At 36.6% G+C, this 25,302-nt stretch overlaps 1 protein-coding gene across 1 annotated transcript in view; it reads right to left on the reverse strand.

The window, feature by feature from the left end:
* The window catches only part of TAFA2 (TAFA chemokine like family member 2), a 517,570-nt gene that overhangs the window by 23,976 nt on the left and 468,292 nt on the right, over positions 1-25,302 (reverse strand). The window contains exons 5-6 of the mRNA XM_049625877.1: positions 23,017-23,169; positions 21,637-21,761 (exon numbers count right to left, since the gene is read on the reverse strand). Coding sequence (XP_049481834.1) covers positions 21,637-21,761; positions 23,017-23,169 — 278 coding nt within the window. The remainder of the gene's footprint in view (positions 1-21,636; positions 21,762-23,016; positions 23,170-25,302) is intronic.

Below are 25,302 nucleotides of genomic sequence, written 5' to 3' on the forward strand. Positions count from 1 at the left end.
TTTCTGAAAGTTTATTATTAGTGTATAAAAACAACAGATTTTTGCATATTCATTTTGTATCCTGCAACTTTACTGTATTCATTTATTCTAAGAGCTTTGGTGGAGTCTCTAGAGTTTCTAAATATAATACCATGTCATCTGTATACTAACAGTTTCCTCCTCGTCCTTTCCAATTTTGATTTGTTTTTGCCTAATTACTCCACCTAAGATTTCCAATATTATGTTAAATATAAGTGGCAAGAGTGGGCATCCTTTTATTGTTTCTAATCTTAGGGAAAAAGCATTCAGCTTGTCACCATTGAGGATGATGTTAGCTGTGGGTTTGTCATATGTGGCCTTTACTATGTTGAGAGTTTCTATCATAAATGGTTGTTGATTCTGTCAAAAAGCTTTTTCTGCCTCTATTGAGATAATCATATAATATTATTCATCATTTTGTCAATGTAGTGTATTCACATTTATTGATTTGCAGATGGTGAATCATCTTTGCCTCTCTAGAGTAAATCCCTCTTGATCATAGCATATGATCCTTTTAATGTACTGTTGAATTATAATGCCTGAAATTTTATTGAGAATTTTGCATCTATGATCATCAGGGATGTTAGCCTATAATTTTATTTTCTTGTGGCATTTGGTCTTGGTATCAGAGTAATGCTGGCCTCAGAAAATGAGTTTGGAAACATCCCCTGCTCCTTGATTTTTTGGAAGAGTTTGAGAATAATTGGTATTTAATCCTTCTTTGAATGGTTAGTAGAATTCATCAGGGAAGCTATCTGGTCCTGGACTTTTGTTTATTGGAAAGTTTTTGATTACTGATTCAATCTCCTTACCAGTAATCAGTCTGTTCATGTTTTTCATTTTTTTCATGATTCAGTCTTGGTAGGTTGTATGTTTTTCAAAGTTCATCTATTCTAGGTTATCCAATTTATTGGTGTATAATTGTTCATAGTAGTATGTTATTATCCTTTGTGTTTCTGGGGTTTCAATTGTAACTTCTCTTTCATTTCTGATTTTATTTATTTGGGTCCTCTTTTTAGTGATAATAGCTAAAGGTTTATTAATTTTGTTTATCTTTTCAAAGAACTATATCTTAGTTTCACTGATCTTTTCTATTGTTTTTTGCCATTGCTTTTCTTCTAACTTTGGGCTTCATTTGATATTTTTCTTATATTTCTTAAGGTGCACAGTTAGGTTGCTTATTTGAGACCTGCCTTGTTTCTTAACATAGGCATTAATGGCTATGAACTTCCCTCCTACAAGTGTTGCATAGGTTTTGCTTTAGCTTTGTTTCATAGTTTTTGGTATGCTGTATTTCCATTTTTATTTGTCTCAAGGTATTTCTTTTCATTTTGATTTTTGACCCATTGGTTGTTCAAGAGCATGTTGTTTAATCTCTACATATTGTTGAATTTACAGTTTTATTTTTATAATTTCTAGTTTCATTCCACTGTAGTCAGAAAATATGCTTGATATGATTTCAATAGTCTTAAATTTATTAAGATTTGTTATGTGGTCTAACATATGATATATCCTGGAGAATCTTCCATGTGCACTTGAGAAAATGTGTATTCTGTTGTTTTTGGATAGAATGTTCTGTAAATATGTGTTATGTCCATCTGGTCTAGCATGTAGGTTAAGTTTGATATTTCTTTATTGATTGTCTATGGATGACCTATTGGTAAAAGTGGAGTATTAAAACCTATTTATTGGATTGCTATTGATTTCTCTCTTTAGGTCTATTAATTTTTCCTTTGTATATTTAGGTGCTTCTATGTTGTGTGTGTAAATATTTCCAAATGTTACATCCTTTCATTGGATTAACCACTTTATCAGTATGTAATGCTCTTCTTTGTTTCTTATTACAATCTGTTTTAAGGTCTATTTTGTTTGATATAAGTATAGCTACCTCAGTTTTTTTTGGTTCCCATTTGCATGGAATATATTTTACCATCTATCCACTTTAAGTCTATGTGTCTCCTTACATCTAAAGTGAGTCTTTTTTAGGACATATACAGACGGGTCTTATTTTTTATTTCATTCAACCATTCTGTATTCTGATTTTAGAATCAGCCTATTTACAATTAAAGTAGTTATTGGTAGGTATGGACTTACTGCCATTTTGTTACTTGTTTTCTGGCTGTTTTTTTTAAGCTCTTCCCTGTTCCTTTCTTCTTCACTTGCTTTCTTCCTTAATAATTTGGTGACTTTATTGAGTTGTATGTTTAAATTTTTTCTTTGTCTCCCTAAGGTTTTCTGTGGTTACTGTGAGGCTTACATATTTGTAATGGTCTATTTTATGTTTGTACTGAAGTTATTATAAGCTTATCTAAAGCTCTACATTTTTTTAAGTTTACTTATGTATTTTAAGAGAGAGAGAGACAGAGAGTGCACATGTGTGTGCAAAAATGAGGAAAGGGCAGAGAGGGAGAGAGAGAATCCCAATCAGGCCCCATGCTATTGGCACAGAGCCCAATGTGAGGCTCATCTCATAAACTGTGAGATCATGACCTGAGCCAAACAAAAGAGTCAGATGCTTAATCACCTGAGCTACTGAGGCACCCCTAAAACTCTACATTTTTACTCTCCAATCCCACTTTTTATGTTTTTGATGTCATATTTTACATAGCGTGTTTTCCTTAACTAATTATTGTACTTATTACTTTGTCTTTTACCCTTCATACTAGCTTTGTAAGTGATTAATGCACTACTTTTTCTTTATATTTACCTTTACTAAGGGGATCTATACTTTTCTTGTTCCTAACTAGAGCTCTTTCTTTTCAACTTAAATCCCTTTAGCTTTTTTTTTTTTTTTTGAAAAGCCAGTTTAATGATGATGAACACTTTTGGTTTTTCCTTGTCTGGAAAACTTTATTGTTTTCTCAATTCTGAATGGTAACTTTGTTGGGTAGAGTGTTCTTGGTTGTCAGGTTTTTGTATTTGTTTCTTCCTTTTAGCACTTTTATACATCATGCCACTCCCTCTGGTTTGTCGTTTCTGCTGAAAAATTGATAATTTTATGGGGGGATTCTCTGTACATAACAAGTTACTTTTCTCTTGTTGCTTTTAAGATTCTCTCCTTGCCTTTAACTTTTTAAATTTTAATTATAATGTGTTTGGGTGAGGTATTCTTGAGTTCATCTTATTAGAAATTTTCTGAATCAAAATTAGGTTTCCTTCCCCAAGTTAGTAAAGTTTTCAGGCATTATTTCTTCAAATAGGCTTTCTTCTCCTTTCTCTTTCTGTCTTTTCCTTCTGGGACCCTTATAATGTGAATGTTAGTCCACTTCATGTTGTTCCACCAATCTCTTAAACTATCTTCAGTTTTTTAATTATTTTTTTCTTGTTGCTATTCTGATTGGATGTGTCCCACTGCCCTGTTTTTAAGTTACTGATTTCTGTTTTCTGCTTCCTCTAGTCTGCTGTTGAATCCCAATAGTGTATTTTTCACTTCAGTATCATATTCTCCAGTTCTGTGACTTCTTTTTGGTACCTTCTTATATTTTCTATTTCTTTGTTGAAGTTCTCAATGTGTTCATCTGTTCTTCTCTTGAGTTTGGTATCTCTGTACCAAATAGTATTTTTATACTATCAGTTTGAATTTTCTATTATATAACATCTCCATTTCATTAAAGTTTTTTCTGAAGCTTTATCATATTCCTTTGTTTGGAACACACTCCTCTGTTTCTTCGCTTTGCTTGACTCTCTGTGTTGGTATGTATGCATTAGCTGAAACAACCACCTCTGAGACTCTTGAAGGAGTGGCCTTATGTAAGAGATTCGCCTTATTGCTCAACACTGCCATAGCTCTTGGTTGTGTCTCAGACCTTTGTAATTGTCCAAGCAGCTTATTCTATTTTTATTAGCTCCCAGTGTTTAAGGGTGTGCTACAATCTATGTGTCCCAAAAGGGGTGGGATCTAGATTCAGCACCTAGATTCAGGCTAATTTTAAGTGACATCCTTAGACAGCAGATTTTAGAGTATGCAAATAAAGTCCTATGTACTACATGTGTAAGCCTTGTTAGCAACCAGAGCCAGGCAACCTGGAGGTGGCCACTGGGTGGCAATCACAAAACTCAGGACTCCACACAAGTGTATAAGATCCTTTGTGGGAGATATTGGTGCTCTAGAGCACAGCAGAGAGGGAGCATAAAGATGGGACCTGCCAGGAAAAAAAAAAAAAAAGTTGGCAACTGAGTGCTGGAGCAAAACATAGGGAGGGTGTGAAAATGGTGCCAGCCAGTCTTCATCCCCAGAAAATATTCCAACAGTGTCCTACATATGTATGTTAAATGAGATGCTTGCCCCTTAGGCCAACACTTTAATATAAGCAAATGAGACTCTCACTTAAAGTCTGAGCATGATCTGCTACCTTTCAGCAGGGCCCTGGGGCAGGTGACTCCAAGTGCACAAGCCCTTTAAGAGGCATTTCCCAATTCATTGCAGGCTTGTGGGTCTTGACGAACAACAGCTCCGTTGTTTTTCAAAGCTAGATGTCTTGGCAGTTTCTCTCTCAGGTGTGTCTCTCTTAAAAGTTAGTGTATCCAATGTGAGGTTCAAACCCTTTGCTCCTCAGGGAAAAGCTCCAGGCTTGGAATTCTTTCCCAGTTGTGCGTTTGCTAGGCCAGGGATAAGGTTGATAGTGAGATTGTGTCCTGGTCTGTCCTACCCACTTTAATGTGGGTTTTTTTTCTTGTTTTCCCAGTGTGTAGGAGTTATTTAGCCAGTCTTGAGGATTTGTTTAAAAACCTCTTCCATATATATAGACTTAGTGTGTCCATGGAAGGATCTTCCTATGTTGCCATCTTGAACCAGAACTCCTAGAGAAAAACTCCACTTTTTGAACCTGCTGCAGTTGGGTATATCCATAACAGTTTTGCTCAAGAATTGTGGTCAGATTTGTTGCTTCAGGGCTGATTACATAATTCCTAGTACAAACCCCTCCAGAATTATCTTTCTGTCTACCTTGGAAAACAACAACATGCCAGACCATGTCTGCACTTTGGTCTTAGTTATGGAAAGAGGATGACCCAGAATTGACACTTTGAGGCCCTGTATGATGAGAATTTAGCCTGAATAAGACATAAATCTTTGCTTTAAATTATGGATGTTTGAAGCTCATTTTTTTTTTTTAGGCTAATCTGACTAATGCAGAGTCCATCCCATCAGATCATGTGTTGGAACATCTCCTGGGCAAAAACAATATCTTACTCATATATGTATATCCACAGGATTTAGTATAGACCCTGACATATAGTAGGTATTCAATATTATTTTAATAACTGAATATCTGTTTAATCTTTATCAGCACAACATTAAAATGAGGTACAATACCTACAGTTTTAGGGAAACAGAGTTTATAAACAGCACTGGAAAATTCTGTAATTCACGGAAATCAAGTCAGGGGAACCTGAGTGGCTCAACAGGTTGAGCATCCGATCCTGGCACAGCTCATGATCTCACTGCTTGTGAGTACTAGCCCCAAGTTGGACTCTGTGCTGACAGCTCAGAGCCTGGGGCCTGTTTCAGATTCTATGTCTCCCTCTCTTTCCACCCCTCCCCTGCTCATGTGTGCACTTGCTCTCTCTTTCTCTCTCTTTCAAAAATAAAATAAACATTAAAAATTTTTAATAAAAAAATCAAGTCAGAAACCTGATCAAAAGGGGTTATTATATGGATGCCTAAAACAAAGTCGCTGAATTACAATTATAAATTTTGTATAGACCTTCTATTATGCAAAAACAACAGTTGTCAATTGAAAGTCCTAGAGTAAAGTTTACTTAAGTGATTTACAATGCATTTCTAGTCTCCAAAAATTCTCACTTGAATATTGGTGCATTGGTTATAATTCTGCATGCCCATGGCTAGTTCAAAAGGTCTTTTCTTCATCAGATACTAAGTACCTTGTTTGGTTTTTTTTTTCCTTGTTTTCATCTTAGTACAAAAGTTCTTCCCGATGGATGTGTATAATGCATGGATCTTGATGAATTGGTATTGTTTCCCTCATGAAAGCTGCAAGTTCCTCACATTATACCCTGTGAAAACTACTACCAGTATTTTATCTGACTTCTAACTATAGAAATGTCTTAACTTTTAGTGGTGGGTCTACTTCTTTAGCCCTTGTAATTGTATATGGATGATTATACACACAGTGTTGAATATTCACAATATTTCTTCTAAGAATATCCACTATGCAGTCATAACATTTGAAGAACAAATGACAATCATGTCAATATTAGTCAAAACTGAGAAAATATTGTAGAAAATATATTTACATTATAATGGTTACATGGCACCTAGAGTTTTTATACTTCTTGTGAACAATATATTTATTTGGAGAGTGTATAATCTTTGGTATCAGATTGGTGTTTGACCTTTGTCACTTACTAATTATATAACTTTAAGAAAGTTAATTTCTCTGGGCCTCTTTTTCTCATCTGTACTAAGGAATAAGAAAACTTATAATGCCAATGTGGTAATTACTAGAAATATTTTGTTGAGATGATATAGCATAGTACCTGGCAAACGTTGTAACTCATCAAAGACAGGTGTTATTATCAATGTGATTGCTATTTCATATCTTCTATCTATTTTTTAATACTGTTGCAAATAAAATATCCAAATGTATTAGGACAGGAGGGCAGCCTTTTGTTCTAATTAAGATTTTGAATGGATAAGGTCCACCCACATTATGGAGGATAATCAGCTTTACTCAGAATTCACAGATTTAAGTGTAAATCACATCTAAGAACACCCTCACAGAAGCATCTAGAATAATGTTTGACCAAATATCTGGGTACTGTGACCCAGATTAACACACAAGATTAACTGTCACAAAAACTAATTTGTTGCCTTTGACTTTCTGAACATATGATTCCTATACTTTACCATCTTGTGAATAAACAAGATTATCTGATGACTAAGAAAAAACTACAATACTTGTTGAACTTCTCTCTAGTGGACATTGAAAGAGACACTCCTAATGGGATCATTCCTCTTATAAAACCTATTAAGAGGTAGTTGACATCTGCATTTTGAATGGGGATTAGTCTATTTTTATGTTTGGTTTGTAGAGCTCTCATTTTGTACTAGATAAGAAGAGAAAAGAAGGCAAGTGCTCTGGAGAATGTAGTATTTCTATTCCAAATAATTAATGGCAACACTAATACCCTATCCTCATGTTAGCAAAATCTACCTAGTAGCACTCTGGAAGAGCACAGCATACTCGGCAAGCACTCGTCATGACACACAGTTGGTGTGCATGTGTGAGGATGTGGCTGAGAGAACCACAGTGAAGAAAAGTGTAAGGATGACATTAGGTTTATAAGGCTTGTGGTACCTTAACGTCACTGCACAGCAACCAGAGCGACCCTCCTGGGGAAAATGGTGAATTAAAAATCACCTGATCCATCCTGACAATGTCTTCATCTTTCTGTAATCTCAGTAACTTCAGAAAGGCTGAACCCTCAGTGAGAGGTTACTGGTACTACCAAAAATAATTCTACCCTAGATTTTTTGAGATCACTGATAGGAACACTTTCCTTCCATGTTATGATACCTGTGGTATCATATAGCAAAGTGATATAGTTTCACTGACTAGGGTCTCCTTAAACCACCACATAAGTGTAATATCAATTTGTCAAGATTAACATTAACGGCCTTTATTCTAAACCTGTTCATAAGGAATCCCCTTACATCTCCTATAAGAAATCCTTATAGTTAAATGTTAAAATGTGGAGGCAGATAGTTCACATCTATGTTACATATGCAAGGGTACTCTCAACAAGTTGATTTCATTTGTGAAATTTAATCTCAAACAGTGGTTGACTGTCTGCCAGACATATGCCTTCAGTAATCTTGCAAATCAGTCATATGTTGTAATTGAAGTTGGAGGTTGAGATTTCTAATCATGATACCTGTCTAAATTTTTCTGTCAGCCAAAGTGTCTACAGAGAATATTCAATTTTATTTCTTTCAAGACAGTATAAAAACATCTCAGTATATGAATCCTAGAAACAGTCTGACCAAATCAACTCTCCCCACAATTATTCCAACAGCTCTTTCCAGAAGAGGTTATTCTGAAGTTGCAAAGTAGAGATTGTATTCAATTATTTCCAAACATCCTTAGAAAATGAATTTACACTACCTAGTATGACCTATTCTGTCTCTCTCACTCCTATTCTTTTCCCAGTCCTGTAAAAGAAAACTAGGAGATATAAGGTAAAGGTAAAATATGTGTGCCACCAGAAGAGAACAAGCAATAAAAGGTGAAGTAGTCAAGAGTAAGCAGAACCCTACAGAATAGTCCTTTATTGACTTTGGGCTAATCCCACCATACATCATGGGAACCCAACATTGCTACTTAATATAAGAGTAAAACCCAATAATACTAAACCACAAGAGCTAAAGGTATATTCAACAGCTAAATAACTCTCATCTTTATTAAGTTCAGTATTAACCGTTACAAGAAATAGAGTTCCTAGCTTAATATAAATGATAAAAATATTTATTTTAATTTGGCAATTTGAGTTTTAGATCTTTTCAGCTGAATGGCTGACTTTGCTTTAAAATATATTAATTGTGGTGCACCTGGGTGGCTCAGTCGGTTGAGCATCCAACTTTGGCTTAGGTCATGATCTCACAGGTCATGGGTTTGACAGCTGACAGCTCAGAGCCTGGAACCTCCTTTGGATTCTGTGTCTCCCTCTCTCTCTGCTCCTTCCCAGCTTATGCTCTGTCTCTCTCTGTCTCCCAAAAATAAATAAACGTTAAGAAATAAATAAAATATATTGTTTTTAAAGTGTTATTTTTTTTAAAATTTGTTAATGTTTATTTATATTTTTGAGAGAGAGAGAATGAGCAGGGGAGGGGCAGATAGAGAGGGAGAGACAGAATCCAAAGCAGGCTCCAGGCTCCCAGCTGTCAGCACAGAGCCTGAAGTGGGGCTCAAACTCACAAACCACGAGATCATGACCTGAGCTGAAGTCAGATGCTTAACCAACTGAGCCACCCAGGTGCCCCATGTTTTTAAAGTGTTCTATAAGCTCAAAGCATTAATAAATGTGTACACTGTTGTGAGGCTCCAGTATTATTTCATGGCCACAATCTTAAACTATTTTTTTTATTTAATCAGTTATTACTATTACTCTCCCATATATAAAATCCTTCTTTCCCCCTCTCCTCTCTTCCATATTTTGTAACTGGTAGGAAACTTTAAAATGATTTAAAAATCTAATCTGAGAAGTTTTACTTATGGGTCTATTCAAATTATTTCTTGTTTCAGTTTTGGTAGCTTGTATGTTTCTAGGAATTTGTATATTTCTTCCAGATTTCCCAGTTTGTTGGCATATAATTTTTCATAATATTTTCTTATAATTGTTTGTAGTTCTGTGGTGTTGGTTGTGATATCTCCTCTTTCATTTGTGATTTTATCTATTTGAGTCCTTTCTCTTTTCTTTTTGGTAAGTCTGGCTGGGGGTTATCAGTTTCATTCTTTCAAAGAATCAGCTCTTAGTTTCATTGATCTGTTTCATTCATCTGTTTTTTATTGTTGTTTCTATATCATTCATTTCTGTTCTAATCTTTATTATTTCCCTTCTTCTGCTAGCGTTAGGCTTTATTTGCCATTCCTTTTCTAGCTCCTTCAGGTATAAGGTTAGGTTGTGTTTTTGAGACTTTTCTTGCTTCTTTAGTAGACGTGTATTGCAATATACTTCCCTCTTAAGATGCCTTTTCTCCATCCTAAAGGTTTTGAACTGTTATGTTTTGATTTTCATTTGCTTCCATGTATTTTTTAAATTTCTTCTTTAATTTCCTGGTTAGCCATTCATTCTTTAATAGGATATTTTAATCTCCATGTATTTGTGATCTAAATTTTTTCTTGTGTTGACTTCAAGATCCATAGTATTGTGTTCTGAAAATATGCTCGGTATGATCTCAGTCTTTTTGTGGTTTTGAGGACTGCTTTGTGACCCAGTATGTGATCTACTCTGGATAATGTTCCATGTTAACTCAAAAAGAATGTGTATTCCACTGATTTAGGATGAAATGTTTTGAATATATCTGTTAAGTCCATTCAGTCCAGATTGCCATTCAAATTGTTTCCTTGTTGATTTTCTGCTTAGATGATCTTTCCATTGCTGTAAGAGTAGGGTTTTAAAGCCCCATACTATTATTTTATTATCAGTGAGTTTCTTTACATTTGTTATTGATTGATTTATATATTTGGGAGTTTAAGTTTGGGGCATAAATATTTACAATTGTTAGATCTTCTTGATGGATAGACCCCTTAATTTTGATAAAATTCCCTTCTTCGTCTCTTGTTATAGTCTTTGTTTTAAAATCTAGTTTGTCTAATGTAAGTATGGCTACTCCAGCTTTATTTCTACATCCATTAACATGATAGATGGTTTGCTATCCCCTCACTTTCAATCTGCAGATGTCTTTAGCTCTAAAATGTGTCTCTTGTGGGCAACATACAGATGGGCCTTGTTTTTTTTTGTTTGATACCCTATGTCTTTTGATTGGAGCATTTAGTCCATTTATATTCATAGCAATTATTGTGTTACCTATAAAGTTGGTGTTCCTGGTTATGTTCTCTGTTCCTTTCTAGTCTTAATTGCTTTTGGTCTTTTATTTCCCCCGTCAAAGAGTCCCCTTTAATATTTCTTGCCGGGCTAGTTTAGTGGTCACAAACTCCTTTAGTTTTTGTTTGTCTGGAAAACTCTATCTCTCCTATTCTGAATGACAGCCTTGCTGGATATTCTTGGCTACGCCACTCCATTCAAACCTGCCACATTTCTGTGGACAGATCTGTGAACCTGATCTGTCTTCCCTCGTAGGTTAAGGACTCTTTTTCCCTCTCTACTCTCAGGATCCTTTCCTTGTTTGTGTTTTTGTGAGTTTGACTATGATATGTCTTGGTTATGGCTGTCTTTCGTTGAATTTAGTGGGAGCTCTCTGTGCTTCCTGGATTTCGATATGTTTCCTTCTCCAGATTAGAGAAGTTTTTATTATAATTTGATTAAATCTCCTTTTTTCTTTCCCTCTTTTTTTCAGCTTCATTATTTTCCATAATTTTATCTTCTATATCACTCATTTGTTCCTCCACTTTGTCCATCCTCTAGTTCTTTTATCTCTGCAGTAAGGGATTTTCTAATGTCTTCTATGCTTTTCTCAAACCCAGCTAGTATCCTTGTGATTGTTGTTTTAAATTCTGGTTCAGACATCATCTTTGTATCTGTATTGTGATTAAATCCTTGGCCATGACTTCTTCCTCCATCTTCTCACTTTGTGTGGGTCATCACTGTTTTTCGTATGTGTTAAGAAAGCCTGTTGTATTTGGGCTCCTGAGAGAAATGGCTATAGTAAGAAGAGGTCCAGAAACAAAAAAATTAAAAAAATTAAAAAATAAAAAACAGGAAGCTAAAATCTATTTCCCCTAGAGCTGAAACTTTGCAGCACTCTATGATCAGTAAATTTGATGCATGGGAGGGGTCTGTGCTGGTGTTCTGGGGGTAGAGCTTGCTGTGCTGATTCATGCTCTAGTGGAGGCCATGGCGGGGAGGGAGGGGGGTGATGTAAGCAACTCTGGCCTCCACTTGGGGGTGCTGTGTTGCACACTAAAGTTGGTCACTGCTGATGGTGGTGGCGGGAGGGGAGAGAATGGTGTGTCCCTGCCCTCTCATCCTTAGAGCAGGGAGTTCATGCCTGCTACCTCTTACTGCTACTCTCACCTCTCTTCCGTCAGATCCCTGGCTTCAATGAGCTGTCTGCCTGCCAGACAGCGCAGTACTCCTGTTTTTTTTTATCTCAGGTGTGTTGCTGTGTTTCAAAACTCCAAATCTTAGGGACCCACGATGCAGACCCGCACTTAACCTCTGGGAGAGGGTCTGGTTACACGTTTGTTTTTTCCTGGTTTGTCCCAGAAAAGTAGTCCCACCTCAGTGCAGCAGTTCAGAGTTTATGGTAAAACACAGCACAAAGCCAGCAAAGGTTTGTTTCCCTCAGCCAGTGTCTTTCTTCCTATACTAGGAAACAGGGCAGCAGGTTGACATCACCAGTTCTTTTTCTCCCTGGAGAGGCCATGTCAGCACTTGCAAATGTACTCCAAACAGGGGAACTATTTCTCCCCAGGGGGCTCAGGGGATCCTCAGACCATACTGCCTGCTTCCAGGTCTCTGCCAAGCCCACCAGGCATGACCCTGGTGATGGTGTGGACTTCTAAAACTTCAGACTTTCAGCTCTGCTGCTTATAACTTGTAGTATTCAGCCCCTCTTCTTTTTCCAGTCAGTGGTTTTGGGAAAAAGTTTTTCTTGTGCAATTTCCCCATGTACTTTTACTCTCTTTACCTCTCTCTTGCTCCTCTCTCTCTGATAAGGGCTCCCTTCCCTTCACAGCACTCGCAATTCTTTTCTTCCCCAAATTAACTCTCCATAACTCCCTTCTTCCACAATGTACCATTTTTTTCTATCTCTAGTTGTGCAGTTTTACTCTCAGTCCTTGGATCAATTTCTTGGGTATTCAAAATGATTTGATATTTATCTAGGTGTATTTGAGGGATGAGGCAAGTCTAAGGCCCCCTACTCCTCTGCCATCTTAATCTTCTCATTCTGCTATATTCTTATTTTATATGTTTTATATTCTTATATATTCTTTATATGTTTTATATTCTTTATATGTTTTATATTTATATATATTCTTTTTATGTTTTTATTTCTTTATATTTATATCCTTTATATCCTTTATATTCTTTATATGTTTTATATCTTATTTTATATGTTTTAAATGTTTCTTATATTACATTCTAGTTTAAATAGATGTATATTCTACAGTATTTTCAATGGTTTGTCAATGGTACCATACAATGAGGAAGCAAATTTTAAGATTATGAGGGTAAATCATATTCAACTAACAGATTGTGAACTTCTAATATTTCTTGCAAATGTCATGTTCAGAAAGAAATTTAAAGTCCACATAATCTGGTAGGTTCTATATATTTGTTGTATAAATTGATGGCCCTGGCTCCCTGGAACTCTCTCTTTCTGCATTTTCTAAGACTCTACAGTCTCTTCGTTTTCCAGTCACTCTGTCCACATTTCATGTTCCTAAGCAGGGACCTTCTTGTGAATTACCTGCAAAAATGTCTTTGATTCTCTTCTCTCTCAACACATTTCTTCTCTGACAGCCTTCAGAATCATTTCCTCATCATCTAGGGGATAACTGTTCTCAAACTTCTGTCTTCATCTCTAAGGCTGTATATCAAACTGTCCAGTCGATCTCCATCTCATTGTGTCCTTGTCAATTAATATCACCAAATAGGTTAGGCCAAAAATAGGGACCTTTCTGAAATTTTCCTTTCACTATATTCTTATATAAAATTGCCAAACCCTATTGATTCTACTTCTTAGGCTATGACACCCTCAGTGTGTCACTTTCCTATCTTAGTTCAGGCCCATCATCTCTTACTCCTCTCAATTCCTTGCAGGTGACACATTGCCAACAAACAGATTTTCTAAAGTGTAAACCACATCTCTTTTCTTTTCATTAAGGTTCTTCAGTGGTTTATCATCTCTTAGAGATTAACATCCAATCATTTAGCATGGCATTTTAAAAAACTATTATGATAAAAACTCAACCTGCCATGATTCCCCTCACACACACATGAACTGATTTGTATTCCATGAGCAAAGAAAGACATGATCTTCCATACCTCCCTGCCTTTGCATAAGCTGTTTTGTGGTGGTGGTGGGATAGTAAACTAGCCCACTCTAAATTTCTGCACATCCTTTAAGTCACAAATTGATGACTTGCAGAAATGTGGAATTTACTTTTTCCCAAGGCAGCCCATTCAACATCATCTAGAGCTGACACCATTAGAGTTATTCCTTGCCCTTAATTGTACTCCTTGTGGTCATGCAGAACAAGTGTAATGTTTTTCTTTTATGTGATAGATCTTCAAATAATTTAAAACATGTTACTCCTAGTGCTTCTGTTCTGTGACGTAACTATCCACAAAATCCTTTAGATAAGCCTTTTTTTTTTTCCCCTAGCCCACTAAAAGTTAGCATCCAGAACTTTATCCTGGTCAGACATGGTCTCTGGGGTACACAATAGAGTGAAGCTTGACTCCGCTGTTTGTATTATGCACACCTCACATTATTCACAAGTGGATTGCTCAGCAGAGAGCTGGGATTCATGCTCATCCTAGAGAGAACTGGGAATTAGGCCACAGTTTTGTTTTCTTATGCAATCTCTGCACCAGTCATAAAGCATTTGAAATTCTGAGCCTGTGGGAAAATTACCTTTTATTTCTCAGCTGTATCTTCATCCTGTTGGCCAAAGTAAGAAAATGAAATTGGATCTGAAATCACTGATTAAGAGTTTTAGATTCCATGTAAATTGTATGAAGAGTAGAGAAGAGAAAGAAGTATGGGGGATGTATACAGTGAAGATTATCTATGGTTTTTGACAGAGCTGTCACCCACTATTGGAAAAGGAGAAGGCATAGAACCCCCACTAGCTAGGGTGCCTTGGAGAGGAGAACGGAATATTCAAGTCCTTTGAGGTAGTGTTCTTCATTTATTAAGGCACTACAGATAACCAAAAACGGGCTTGCCTCTCTGAGGGATAGTTACCTCTGAACAAACATCAAGCTCTTCCATATTAAAAATGTATCCCTCACAGAAGTTTAATCCTCAGATAAGAGAGAGGGATGTGGTCCTCACCACTTAATTCACAGGACATAAGCAAGAACCTAAGGATGTACCTCATAGTTGCTAATGAACTTGTACCATGTCCCAACTTGATTCTATTACCATGTGTGAACATTCACAATTAATGTTAAGATTATAATCACAATATTCAGAATAACATCTACAAATAAACGCTTGGCTCAAATACTATAGAAGTATTTAAATCTTAAAGGAACTTCAACGTATTCATATGTTGCCCATTTTTCATTTTAATTATAAAACTATAGGCCTGATTTTGGAAATATAGCCCTAATGATATGTATTTTTAAGTCTTTGCGTTAATTTCCAATAACTCTCTAAAGAAATACCAAGAGAGACACTTCTGGCCCTATTAGATTATTCTTAAATAAGCAGCTCTTAAATTTAAAACACCAGGTTTAAATGTTACTTTTACCAGTGCTGCTACATGGACACTAGCTTGTTTTCCTACCGACCTTTGGATTCATTATCTAATTGAGGGGGAAAAGTCCTTCAGTATATTAATCCATTTCTGTCTGCATCTCTTTAAAAAAATTATTATAGTAATTATATAGTCCCTTATATACTTTTCCAAATGTCCCTACTATTTGAAATTTTAAATCTTTTGTGATATTAAGGTCACTCAATGTGTGTATTTCTTACTATAGTAAAAACTTTTTACCTACTCTTCTTAATACATATCAAGTTCAAGATGTTCTACTGTATTTATTTCCATTAATTAAAGGACCTAGACTTAGCAGTATTAATGCAAAACATAAGACATGCTCTGCCTACAATCGTCTCCATCTCCCCTACTGGCAACTTCGTCATTCTGCGTGCTCAGGACAAATATTTCAGTCAGTCGTGATAGGCCTCTGTTACCCTTCCAATCCTAAACTTAAGCCTCGCTCACTGCACTCCAGCCACACAAGCACCACTGCTGTCCCTTGAATGTGATATTCCCACAGCAGGTCCCAGGTCAGGTCCTTTGTACCTGTTCTTCTCTTTACCTGGAAAACCTGTCCTCTAGGTAGCCATGTGCCCCATTCCCTCACCTCGTCCAGGACCTCAGTGAAATATGCAAACCTCCTCCTCTGCACTGTCCATTTTCTTCCATGGCACTTATCACCATCTACCATACTATCTACTTCCCCTACTTATTGTCTCTCTCTGCATGATAGGTACAATTCTAAAGATGGACCCCCAAGATTACTGTCCCCTAGTTACTGAAATAACTTTGTAAGGGACTTTGTAAGCTCTCTAAAGTTGCTAAACAGCTGACCTTAACATAGGGAGATCATCTGGGTTATCTGTGTGGAGCCAATGTAATTATACCTGGCCCTCAGAAGCAGAAAAGTAAGGCAGAAGACATATGGGGGTCAGAGAGATTCAAGGTATGAGAAGGACTCCATATGCAGTGGCTGGTTTGAAAATGAATGAGTGTGATGAGGAAAGTAGGCATTCTGACTGAGGTGAGAGAGGCTCCCTAATGACAACTACTAGAAGAACAGAAACCTCATTCCTGCTTGTACAAGGAACCAAATACTGTCAACAACCTGAATGAGCCTAGAAGCAGAGTCTCCCTAGAACCTCCAGACAGAAACACAGCCCTGCTGTGAAAAGATGAAACACATCCTGCAATTTCAGCGTGAAACCCAGAGCCGATAAATAACTGAACCATGCTGTGCCGAGTCTTACCAACAGAGAATAAATGAATGTTACAGTAAGTCACTACATTTGCTAAGGGTGCAATAGAAAACTAGTATACCCTATTAGAATATAAGCTTTATGAGGGCACAGATTCCCATCTGGGATTTTTTTTTCCATGCTGTGTGGCAGAGCCTAGAATAGCACCTCACAACAATAGACAATAAATACTTGTTGAACGAATGAATATACACAGTATATGCATTCTTTCCCATGAAATCTGTATTTTACAAGATGATAACGTTTTTTGACCCCAAAACATTGAATGAAGATATTTAAAACTAAAATGTAAAAGGTGGATTGATTTGAAAACTGTTTAATCAGTAGTCTGTATCTCTGCAAGTTAGTGGCGACTGGTTGCCACTTCCTAAAGCACTGGTTTTCAAAATGCATATCCTAACAGGTCATAAAATCAAGTTATGGGGTTGAGATAGGTAGGAAGAAAATAAAACCAAAAAATTAGAACTTTAACTTCAGTGTGGGATGTATGAGTGTGTGTATTCTGGATCACGCTGTAGGATGTATTTCTTACTATAGAAATGTACCAGCAAAATAATTGGAAAACAACAGCCCTAAAGGTCACTGCACTCTGTGCTGTGGACCAGGATGCAATTTAGGGCCTGACCAGAGGTGAGATGAAGACAAATGAATGGTGAATGTGTCTGTTACAAAAGAGTTGATCAGGAAAGAACTACACTATGCTAAATCTGTGATTAAATTTGCAAGGCAAGAGAGAGCACTATGGTTGAAGTAGTCACACAAATTGCACCATGTTAAAGTGAAGAAATGAACCCTTTTCCTCGTGTGATGTTTTTTTGTTTTGTTTTGCCTTGGGGCTGGAATGGTGCCTCTGGACACTGTTCAGACCCCCCCTAACAAAGAACAGTCAGTGTTCTTGGTATAAAATCCAACAGCATCGGGAAGAGGAAGACTTGAGGCTTTCATCAGCAAAGCATCTAAGATGCTGTTTCTTTCTTCCCTTACAGGGAAGGATTAAAAACCTAATACCTATCTATCTTCTGAGATTAGCCAGTTATTAGTGTCATATAAATTTAGCAGGAAAGGAAGTTAGAAATTTCCTTGGCACGTGGAACCAAAAAATAAATACTGGTTAGAGAAACTGGAAATTGAATCTAACTCAATATTCTCATTTATTTTGCAGATGACGAAGCTGACCCAAAGGCTTACACTATCCCCATTATTATAACAATATTACTCTTATATTTATCCATGATTCCAGTGCTGTCTGTGGACTGCATATGGATAACAAATATAAGGATTGCAACTGTATGCTCTTCATTCCCCTTCTCAAGGGCATACTTCTGGCTGATAGGGCTCACACCATGTATCTATGTACCCTCATTAATGCCTATTGTGGTTGGGGAACTAAGATAATACCTGCAGTCCACTTAGCAGAGTGCCTAGTACACTATAAAAGCTAAGTAAATACCAGCATATATGCTTTTGTGGCTTTGACTGTAATAAGAGCATTATTACTATAGAATGATAAATAGAACTAGGATTTGTGATTCATAAAGATAATGTTTCTAATGAAAATATAAAATCTTGCGTATTATGAAGTTCATCTTTCTTTAGGTAAGAATCAGACTTAATGCTACATGACCATTGGCATTTAGAGTTTCGAGCCCATACCCAAGGCCATGGGCTCAGCAAAATGTGAGTTCCTTTAGGAGAAGTTCCACAAAGAAAGAATATCAAAACATTAAAATAAGTGAATCATAGTCTGTTTTTTTTCTGAGGATCCAACAATGTTATCAAAGATTTTTTTTCCCTCAAATCTTACAGCTCTATAGCACCTTTCCCCCCTGCTACTTTTGTATGATAGAATTAGCGTATAATTATGTGCTCTTTCACACTGGAAAGACTATTCTTTTATTAATGACTCTTTGAAAAAGTTCTTTATTATTTATCTTTGAAAGTGAGTTTGAAATCAAAAGGCTCTCATGACTTTTCCTTTCCTTCTTTTGAGCTTAGGAGTTCTTAAAAGTAATACAATAGGTGGTTATGGATGTCACAGGCAGTCCTAAGTTTCCATTTTTAAGATGAGAAATCAGGTTCAGGAAACAAATGTTGCATCCTCTTTTCCCTCCACATTAAATGTTTGAGGTGTCGAAGAACATGTATGCAAAATATTGATGTTCCAAAAAGGCTATTTGCCTTTTCTCTCCCTTGTCAGGACAAATAGAAAATGGGTCAGACCAATAAGAAGGGGGATATAATTCACATTTTATAGTAGGCAAATTCCAAATTAGTCTTAAATGAGGGATTCACCCAGCCCATAATCTATAGTCAATTCTGGAAGGTACCACTGTATCTCTGCGGAGGCTAAGCAAGCCTCATTGCTGTTTTTGGCTGACTGCTTTTTTTCTAACATTAGGCTTACCAGAGTACTCCAGATTGAATATGGGCAATTAAAAGGGAGGGTGTACATTATTGCAAATTTTAATCATTTCTCGAGCCATTTTGCTTGCAGTGATAATCCCACATGACCAACATATCTTGCATAAGAAACTCAAATGACTCTTGGCTGCAAGCAGCTCTTCAGTTACTTTGTAACCTATTCCTGCTTAATTTCTTGGACTTTCCCCACTTGTGGCCAGCACCTGCCAAATCAGGGCTTCAGTGGCTGCTTGGCTCCCCACAGCCATGGCTAACTTATCTAAGACTGGCACATGAACAATAATGCCAATGGCTCAAGTGATGATCAGAATCTTCTCAATTACACTGCTGCCATTTATGTATGGCAGAAACTCTCTCTGTCCAACACTTCCACTGTGTGCAAAGTAATACTGTGCCAGAACTATTTAAAAAATGTGTACCTCCTATGTTTTTGGTACTATTTCAGTGGAGAGAGAATAATAATAACCTGATGACCTTGGAAACTTTGTTTTTGAGGCCTCAGGGAAATTTACCCAAATTTTTTTGTGAGCCAAAAAACATTCCAAATTGCACATCTTTTTGCCTAGCCATTTGGAATGCCATGATATCCCTTTAGTTGGAAATGTCTACATAGCTGCATTCTCACCAGCCATCTTTTGCTTTTGAAGAAAAAAATAATAATTTACTTTGTACTCAAGAAATTCCATCTTTCAAGCCCACTGGTCTTATATATGATGATTTTTCCTTTTTAAATGAGAATAGTTGCCTGAGTCCTCCCTCAAATATCTTCAGTGAGGTCCTCCTTTAACAGATCTTCAGGGCAAAAGAGACAAAATATAAACAGAAAGTACAAGCCACTATATGTGGCATCACACCTTATAACTAAAACAAAATGGAGGATCTAGATATGGTCTTCCTCACTCACAAGTTCTTAGCCTGTCATCCAACTTGTTTAATTACATTATGAAAGCCAGTTAAACCTGAAGAATTTCAGAGACTCAATTTTACCTTTGGACCGCTGAGACTAGAGCCCAGCAGGGAGTGAAGCAACCACTTGTAAAACAATTTACTATGAGAATTTCCATCCCATGGTCTTGACCTTTTCATTTCAATGATCCAGAAAGTTAAAGGTCTACCTGATATGAATAGAACGATAGGAAACTTTCCTCACTATTACTTAGTTAAACTTAAGTTACATTATCCAGTTTCAACTACGGTTTAAGAGATTAGATTCTGGAATGAGCCTGCTTGGTTTGAACTCTGGCTTCCCTGTTAATTAGCTGGCTGACCTTGGGAAGTCACTGAAGATTCTGAAACTTTGGTTTACTCATCTGTAAAAAGGAGATAATAATATTATCTTCCTCACTGGGCTGTTAAGAGGATTAAATGAGCTCAGTCACATGCGGTACTTTGTTCGGTTTATGGCATATGTTTTAAGTATCCAATAAATGTTAGCTTCCCCATGTCCACCGAAGTAATAAAAAGCTAAGTTTAGTTGTAGAGTGCTATTTTTTTTTTAATTTGCTTCAGAATCTCAAATCTTCAGTGAATTTCCATGAGTGCTATTTTGATCTAAGAATTAATAGTGTTAGGAAGGAAATATTTCCATGCTATAAATAACTTATAAGGAAATTTTATATTGCCAGGATGTTTTTTAACAAATCAATATAGTTGATATCATGTGCTAACTGACTGAATAATACAATTATTCTAATTAACTGATCATACAGTCTATGGGTTTTGTAAAAGTGTGTCAGCATTTAGCCAACAGATACAGTCATGAATAATTTGACAAAGTATAAAGTTATTATTTTTGCTGTTGGAAACTTAGTTTTGTGTATGTGTGAACAGTCAATGCACTAAACATGTTATTCAACAGACTGAATTATATATCTCATGGGATTTTAAAAATAATCCTCTTGAATAGGTCCAGACAAGGTTTTTAAAAAAACTGCTATTATTAAACACTATGGTAAATTAACCAGTCTCTGGTTTTATGTTACTTTTTATAAAGTATCACCTTATATCATTATTCTGTTCTTGTCTCCAATTATCCAATTCTAATCAATAGTCTACTTTCCCCTCAAAGCAAAAAGCAAAACAAGACAGAACTTTCATTTGCTGATTCTACAAAGAATTTAAATTCTGCCAGTCCAGAATATCCATGGAGCTAATTAGGAAATTAGAGAATAAATCTAACCATTGTTCACTTCTCTACCATGTCCCAGAAGTCAATCATTGCAAAATGAAATACATCATTGTCTGAAGAGTATTCCTTTCATATTGACCCTGAGATTTAGAAACTACTCTAGGTAACTCATTACAATGATTACAGAGTTAACCATTAGAAAACTATTTACTCACCCAGAAATCAGGGAGATCAAAATAATTACTTTCATGAAAATGAAAGAATCTTCACTGGGAAATTGAAATAAGGTTTGTTTTGGTTTTTTGGGTTTTTTTTCCCCAGAATTTATTCAAATTACTGTCCATTAGAATTAAGGATTGGGGTTACCTTCCCAGCATTTAACATGCATCCTCAGGGGATTTCACATTATTGTAAGTATCTCATGAAGGAACAAATAACATTAATTTATTAAATAACATGACAGTTTATGGAAATCTATAGAAGATGTTATTCTGAGTGAAATAAAAATGTGCTATGAGAAAATGAATTAGGAAGAAAATGGAGGGGGTGGGCGGAAATGTAGTATGGAAAAGTCTTCGTTCTACAACCATCACTTAATCATGTTACTACACTTTCCCATGCTCTATAAATTCAGAGACCTTTTGCTTTCCCAAGCTGGCTGTCCACTTACCCTAGTTGTTTTCACTTTATTCCCAGAGGAACAGCTCCATCCTTTCCGATCCGGAAGAACTTTACATTCCTCTCCCTCAAGACATGGCTGCATATGGCACCACCATTTCTGTTCCACTATTGAAGCTACAGGAGATAGAAAAATCAGTTCAGTGTTTTCTATTTGGACTAGTTAATTCTCTGAATGTACATTTAAAGAGGAAAAAAGGGCACCAATTTTCCCCATCATTGGGTAGATTGGGTTTTGAAGCATGCTTCTCTTTTTGTCCAAAGGGGCTGAATCTTTCTAGATTTTCTGACTAAAATAATTTTTATTTTCTATTTTAGTTTATTGTGGTGAGAACGCTTAACATGAGCTCTACTCTCTTAACAAATAGTATTGTTAATTATAGGCACATTGTTGAAGGATTTTTTCATGTGAACATATAGGCTTCATTGGAAAGAGACTTCTGTAGGCATATGTGTGCAATTATTTACCTAAACATATAAAAAAATAAACCTATTACCAGTTCATAGTATTTTAGAATCAGCGTAATATTTCCCACAAGTAGGCTAAAATTAGGAGGCTATTATAATTAATGTAATTGGGGGGAGGGATTTTTTTCTTGTATTTTTTTTAAATTTTATTTTTTTATTTTTTAAAATTTACATCCAAATTAGTTAGCATATAGTGAAACAATGATTTCAGGAGTAGATTCCTTAATGCCCCTTACCCATTTAGCCCATCCCCCCCTCCCACAACCCCTCCAGCAACCCTCAGAATTAATGTAATTTTTTTAATGTGGGCACTAACCATCATCACAAGGAATGAACCATGCTAATATGAGTACTTAATTATCTATGATAATATCAATTAAATAGACCCATACAAAGATTTATCTCCTATTGTAATTAGGTGAACCCTCCAATAAAGAAATTAATATTTTGATGGATCTCCATAAAAATCAATATTTCATGTGAATTTAATCTACAACTACAACTTTGCTCATTTGTATGGTGCTTATTTTTTCATTCTTAAGAACCATCCATGGGTTCTTAGGCAACCATACTGTTTAATCCATTATTTTCATCCTTCCTTTCCCAATTAATTTACATACACAATCCCTTCACTGGCAAATCAGTATTTCATGGTATCAAAGTAAGAAACACATGGACTTGTCGGAACCTCATTATAATGCCTTATTACAAAACGGAGTAAGGTCTTCGACCTCCTTCCAAAGGATTTCAGATTTCAGAATACCCCCCAAATAATCTCTGCACAGCCACATGATTTATGGTATGGTCCCTCAGGATTGACCACAGTCAACAGCATTGTAGTGGGGTTCCAGTTCTAATGAGTCACCAGCTATACAACCACAAGGAGCGATGGAAGAAGTCTCACCATCCACACAAGATGGAGCTGCTCGCGTGGTGCCTGCCACCTGTCCGGGGAAGCAGGAACACTTGACCGTCTGTGATCGCTCTTCTATCTTGTTCTTATTACAGCATCTGTGGAGTGCCACCACCTCACAAGTGCCCGTTTTAACATGGTGAGCTGCACAAACAAAAACAAGAGATAAGGCAACGCTGAGAAAGCTTTGGATACTCCTGCCCCTTTTTAATTAGAAGTGCATTAAATATTGCTCTATAAGGGACCCACCATGCATGAAACTAGAAATACAATGATGCTGACTCCATAATGCAGATTTGATTTCTTTTCTAAATGTGGTAGGACCATTTCTGTCAGTAAATGCTTGGTGAAGCAGGAACAATTAGTGACCAGATTAGGATGAGCTGTTAGAACAGTCTGAAATACAGAGACAATATGTGGTGCCATCAAAAACATACTTATCTGCATATGACTTTCTGTCCAACAAAGAAGAGTAAAGCCATAGACAAGGTATCCTGCAGTGGGGCTAACAGCAGACCTGGTCTCAAAGTGGGGGAGGAGGGATTAAGGTTATGTTGTTCTTCTAGGGATGAGTGCAAAGGCCAGAAACGGAACCTCTTTTCAGGAAGCAAGTACAGGGTGGAACCCATCTTCTAGGTATTCTTCTGCCCAGTTTCCCTGGGCATGAATTAATTGGGAATTCTTCAAGTTGCTGCCATTTTCCTGAAAGTCCCAGCCAGTTTCAGACCTGAAAATCATTTCTTTCACTTCCTCCTGAGGGAACAACTGCCACCAATAGCAACAACTGTCGCCAGAATGTGGATGGATTTATATCTAGCCTGGAAGCCCCATCCAACCAGCTTTAAGTGTCCCCGACCCATTGCGTTAACCTGGCAGTAAGGCTACTGAATAGTTTGGGTGCTTGAGAATTTTGGACCTCACTTATCACGTTACGTTAGGGTTCTAGTTTGCCCTCACTTTTTTGCAGCATTTCATCTTCAAAGTATTAACCCTACTGTGAAATGATAAAGAAGTTTCATCTGCTAAAAATAACAAATTTAAAATCAAACATCTGTTGAAACACTATGCTTTCAGAAATTTAAAAAATGTGATTGATATAAAAAGCACATCTGAAGTTGTTTAATGTTATAAACATATCGAGGCCCATTTTGTAAATGAGATCAGTACATCATATATTAATCTTCCCCTTGGGTATGAGTATCACTGTGCTGTAACTCAGGTTAGGTACCTTCCTTAGATTTTTCTTGTGAGAAAGAACAAATCACACATATTGTCAACATCATCCCTCTATGTGAGTCCAAGAAAGTTGGGTGTGACATACAGCTTTGACATGCGACTCTCAAAAGAATTTGCAAGAAGCAGATACCATTTCCAATGTCATAAAGATCTTCCTGCCACTGAAGATACAAATGGGGAGGTCTCGGTGTTTGATTCAAACAGAAGGCTATCTGTGGGAAAGTTAAAAACTTGAGAGTGAGATTTCTTTCTTCTTATGCTCTAGAAAACATTTTCTTAGCTAAGGATGATTCAGTTTGTTTTAATTTATTGAATGCTTCACATTATGCCATCCAAGTCCATATACTGCTTTCTATACTGCACTTCACTTAATCAGATTTTATTTGAGTCAATATCACACCTGAGGTATGTTTCTGAGTACTGGGGTTACAACAACAAAAAGGCGGGACATAAAGCCAATACTAGATTTTTAAGCTCCTGGAAGGAATTTCTGTAGGATAAGGTGAGAGTAGGGAGGGAAATTATATTTTTGTAAGTTTCAGAGAAGACTTCTGTGAGTTAATCTAATGATGACCTGAGTGAGAAGAAAGCATCTATTATGAAGATCTAGGAAAGGAAGAGCATTCCAAAGAAAAGAAGCAGTAAGTGACAGGGAACTGAAATGGCGAAATGGGGAAATGTGTGCTGTGTTCCCAGGCTACAGTGTGGCTGAACAGTTGAGAGGTCTATGGAACTGTGTCAGAAATGTAGGAAGATCAAGTGGGGGCTGGGATGCTGCAGTGTGGGGACTGGATTTCACAAGGGAAATACTCTGGGTGGATATGGTACCATCTCATAAATGCTTTAGAAGTTTGCTCAGACTGTTCTTTAAATAATGGACTGAAGAAAGCAAGAGTGCGATCAGGGAGACCAGTTACAAAGAGTTTGCAAGAGTCTCAAAGATAAAGGATAGGACTTAGGCTATACTAATAGCAGCAGAGTTGGGGAGAAGTGGAAGATTAGGAGTATTTCCCTGTAGAGCTGTCTGACTTGTTAGGGGAT

This window comes from Panthera uncia, chromosome B4 (genome assembly GCF_023721935.1).
Source record: "Panthera uncia isolate 11264 chromosome B4, Puncia_PCG_1.0, whole genome shotgun sequence".
Lineage (NCBI taxonomy): Eukaryota > Metazoa > Chordata > Mammalia > Carnivora > Felidae > Panthera > Panthera uncia.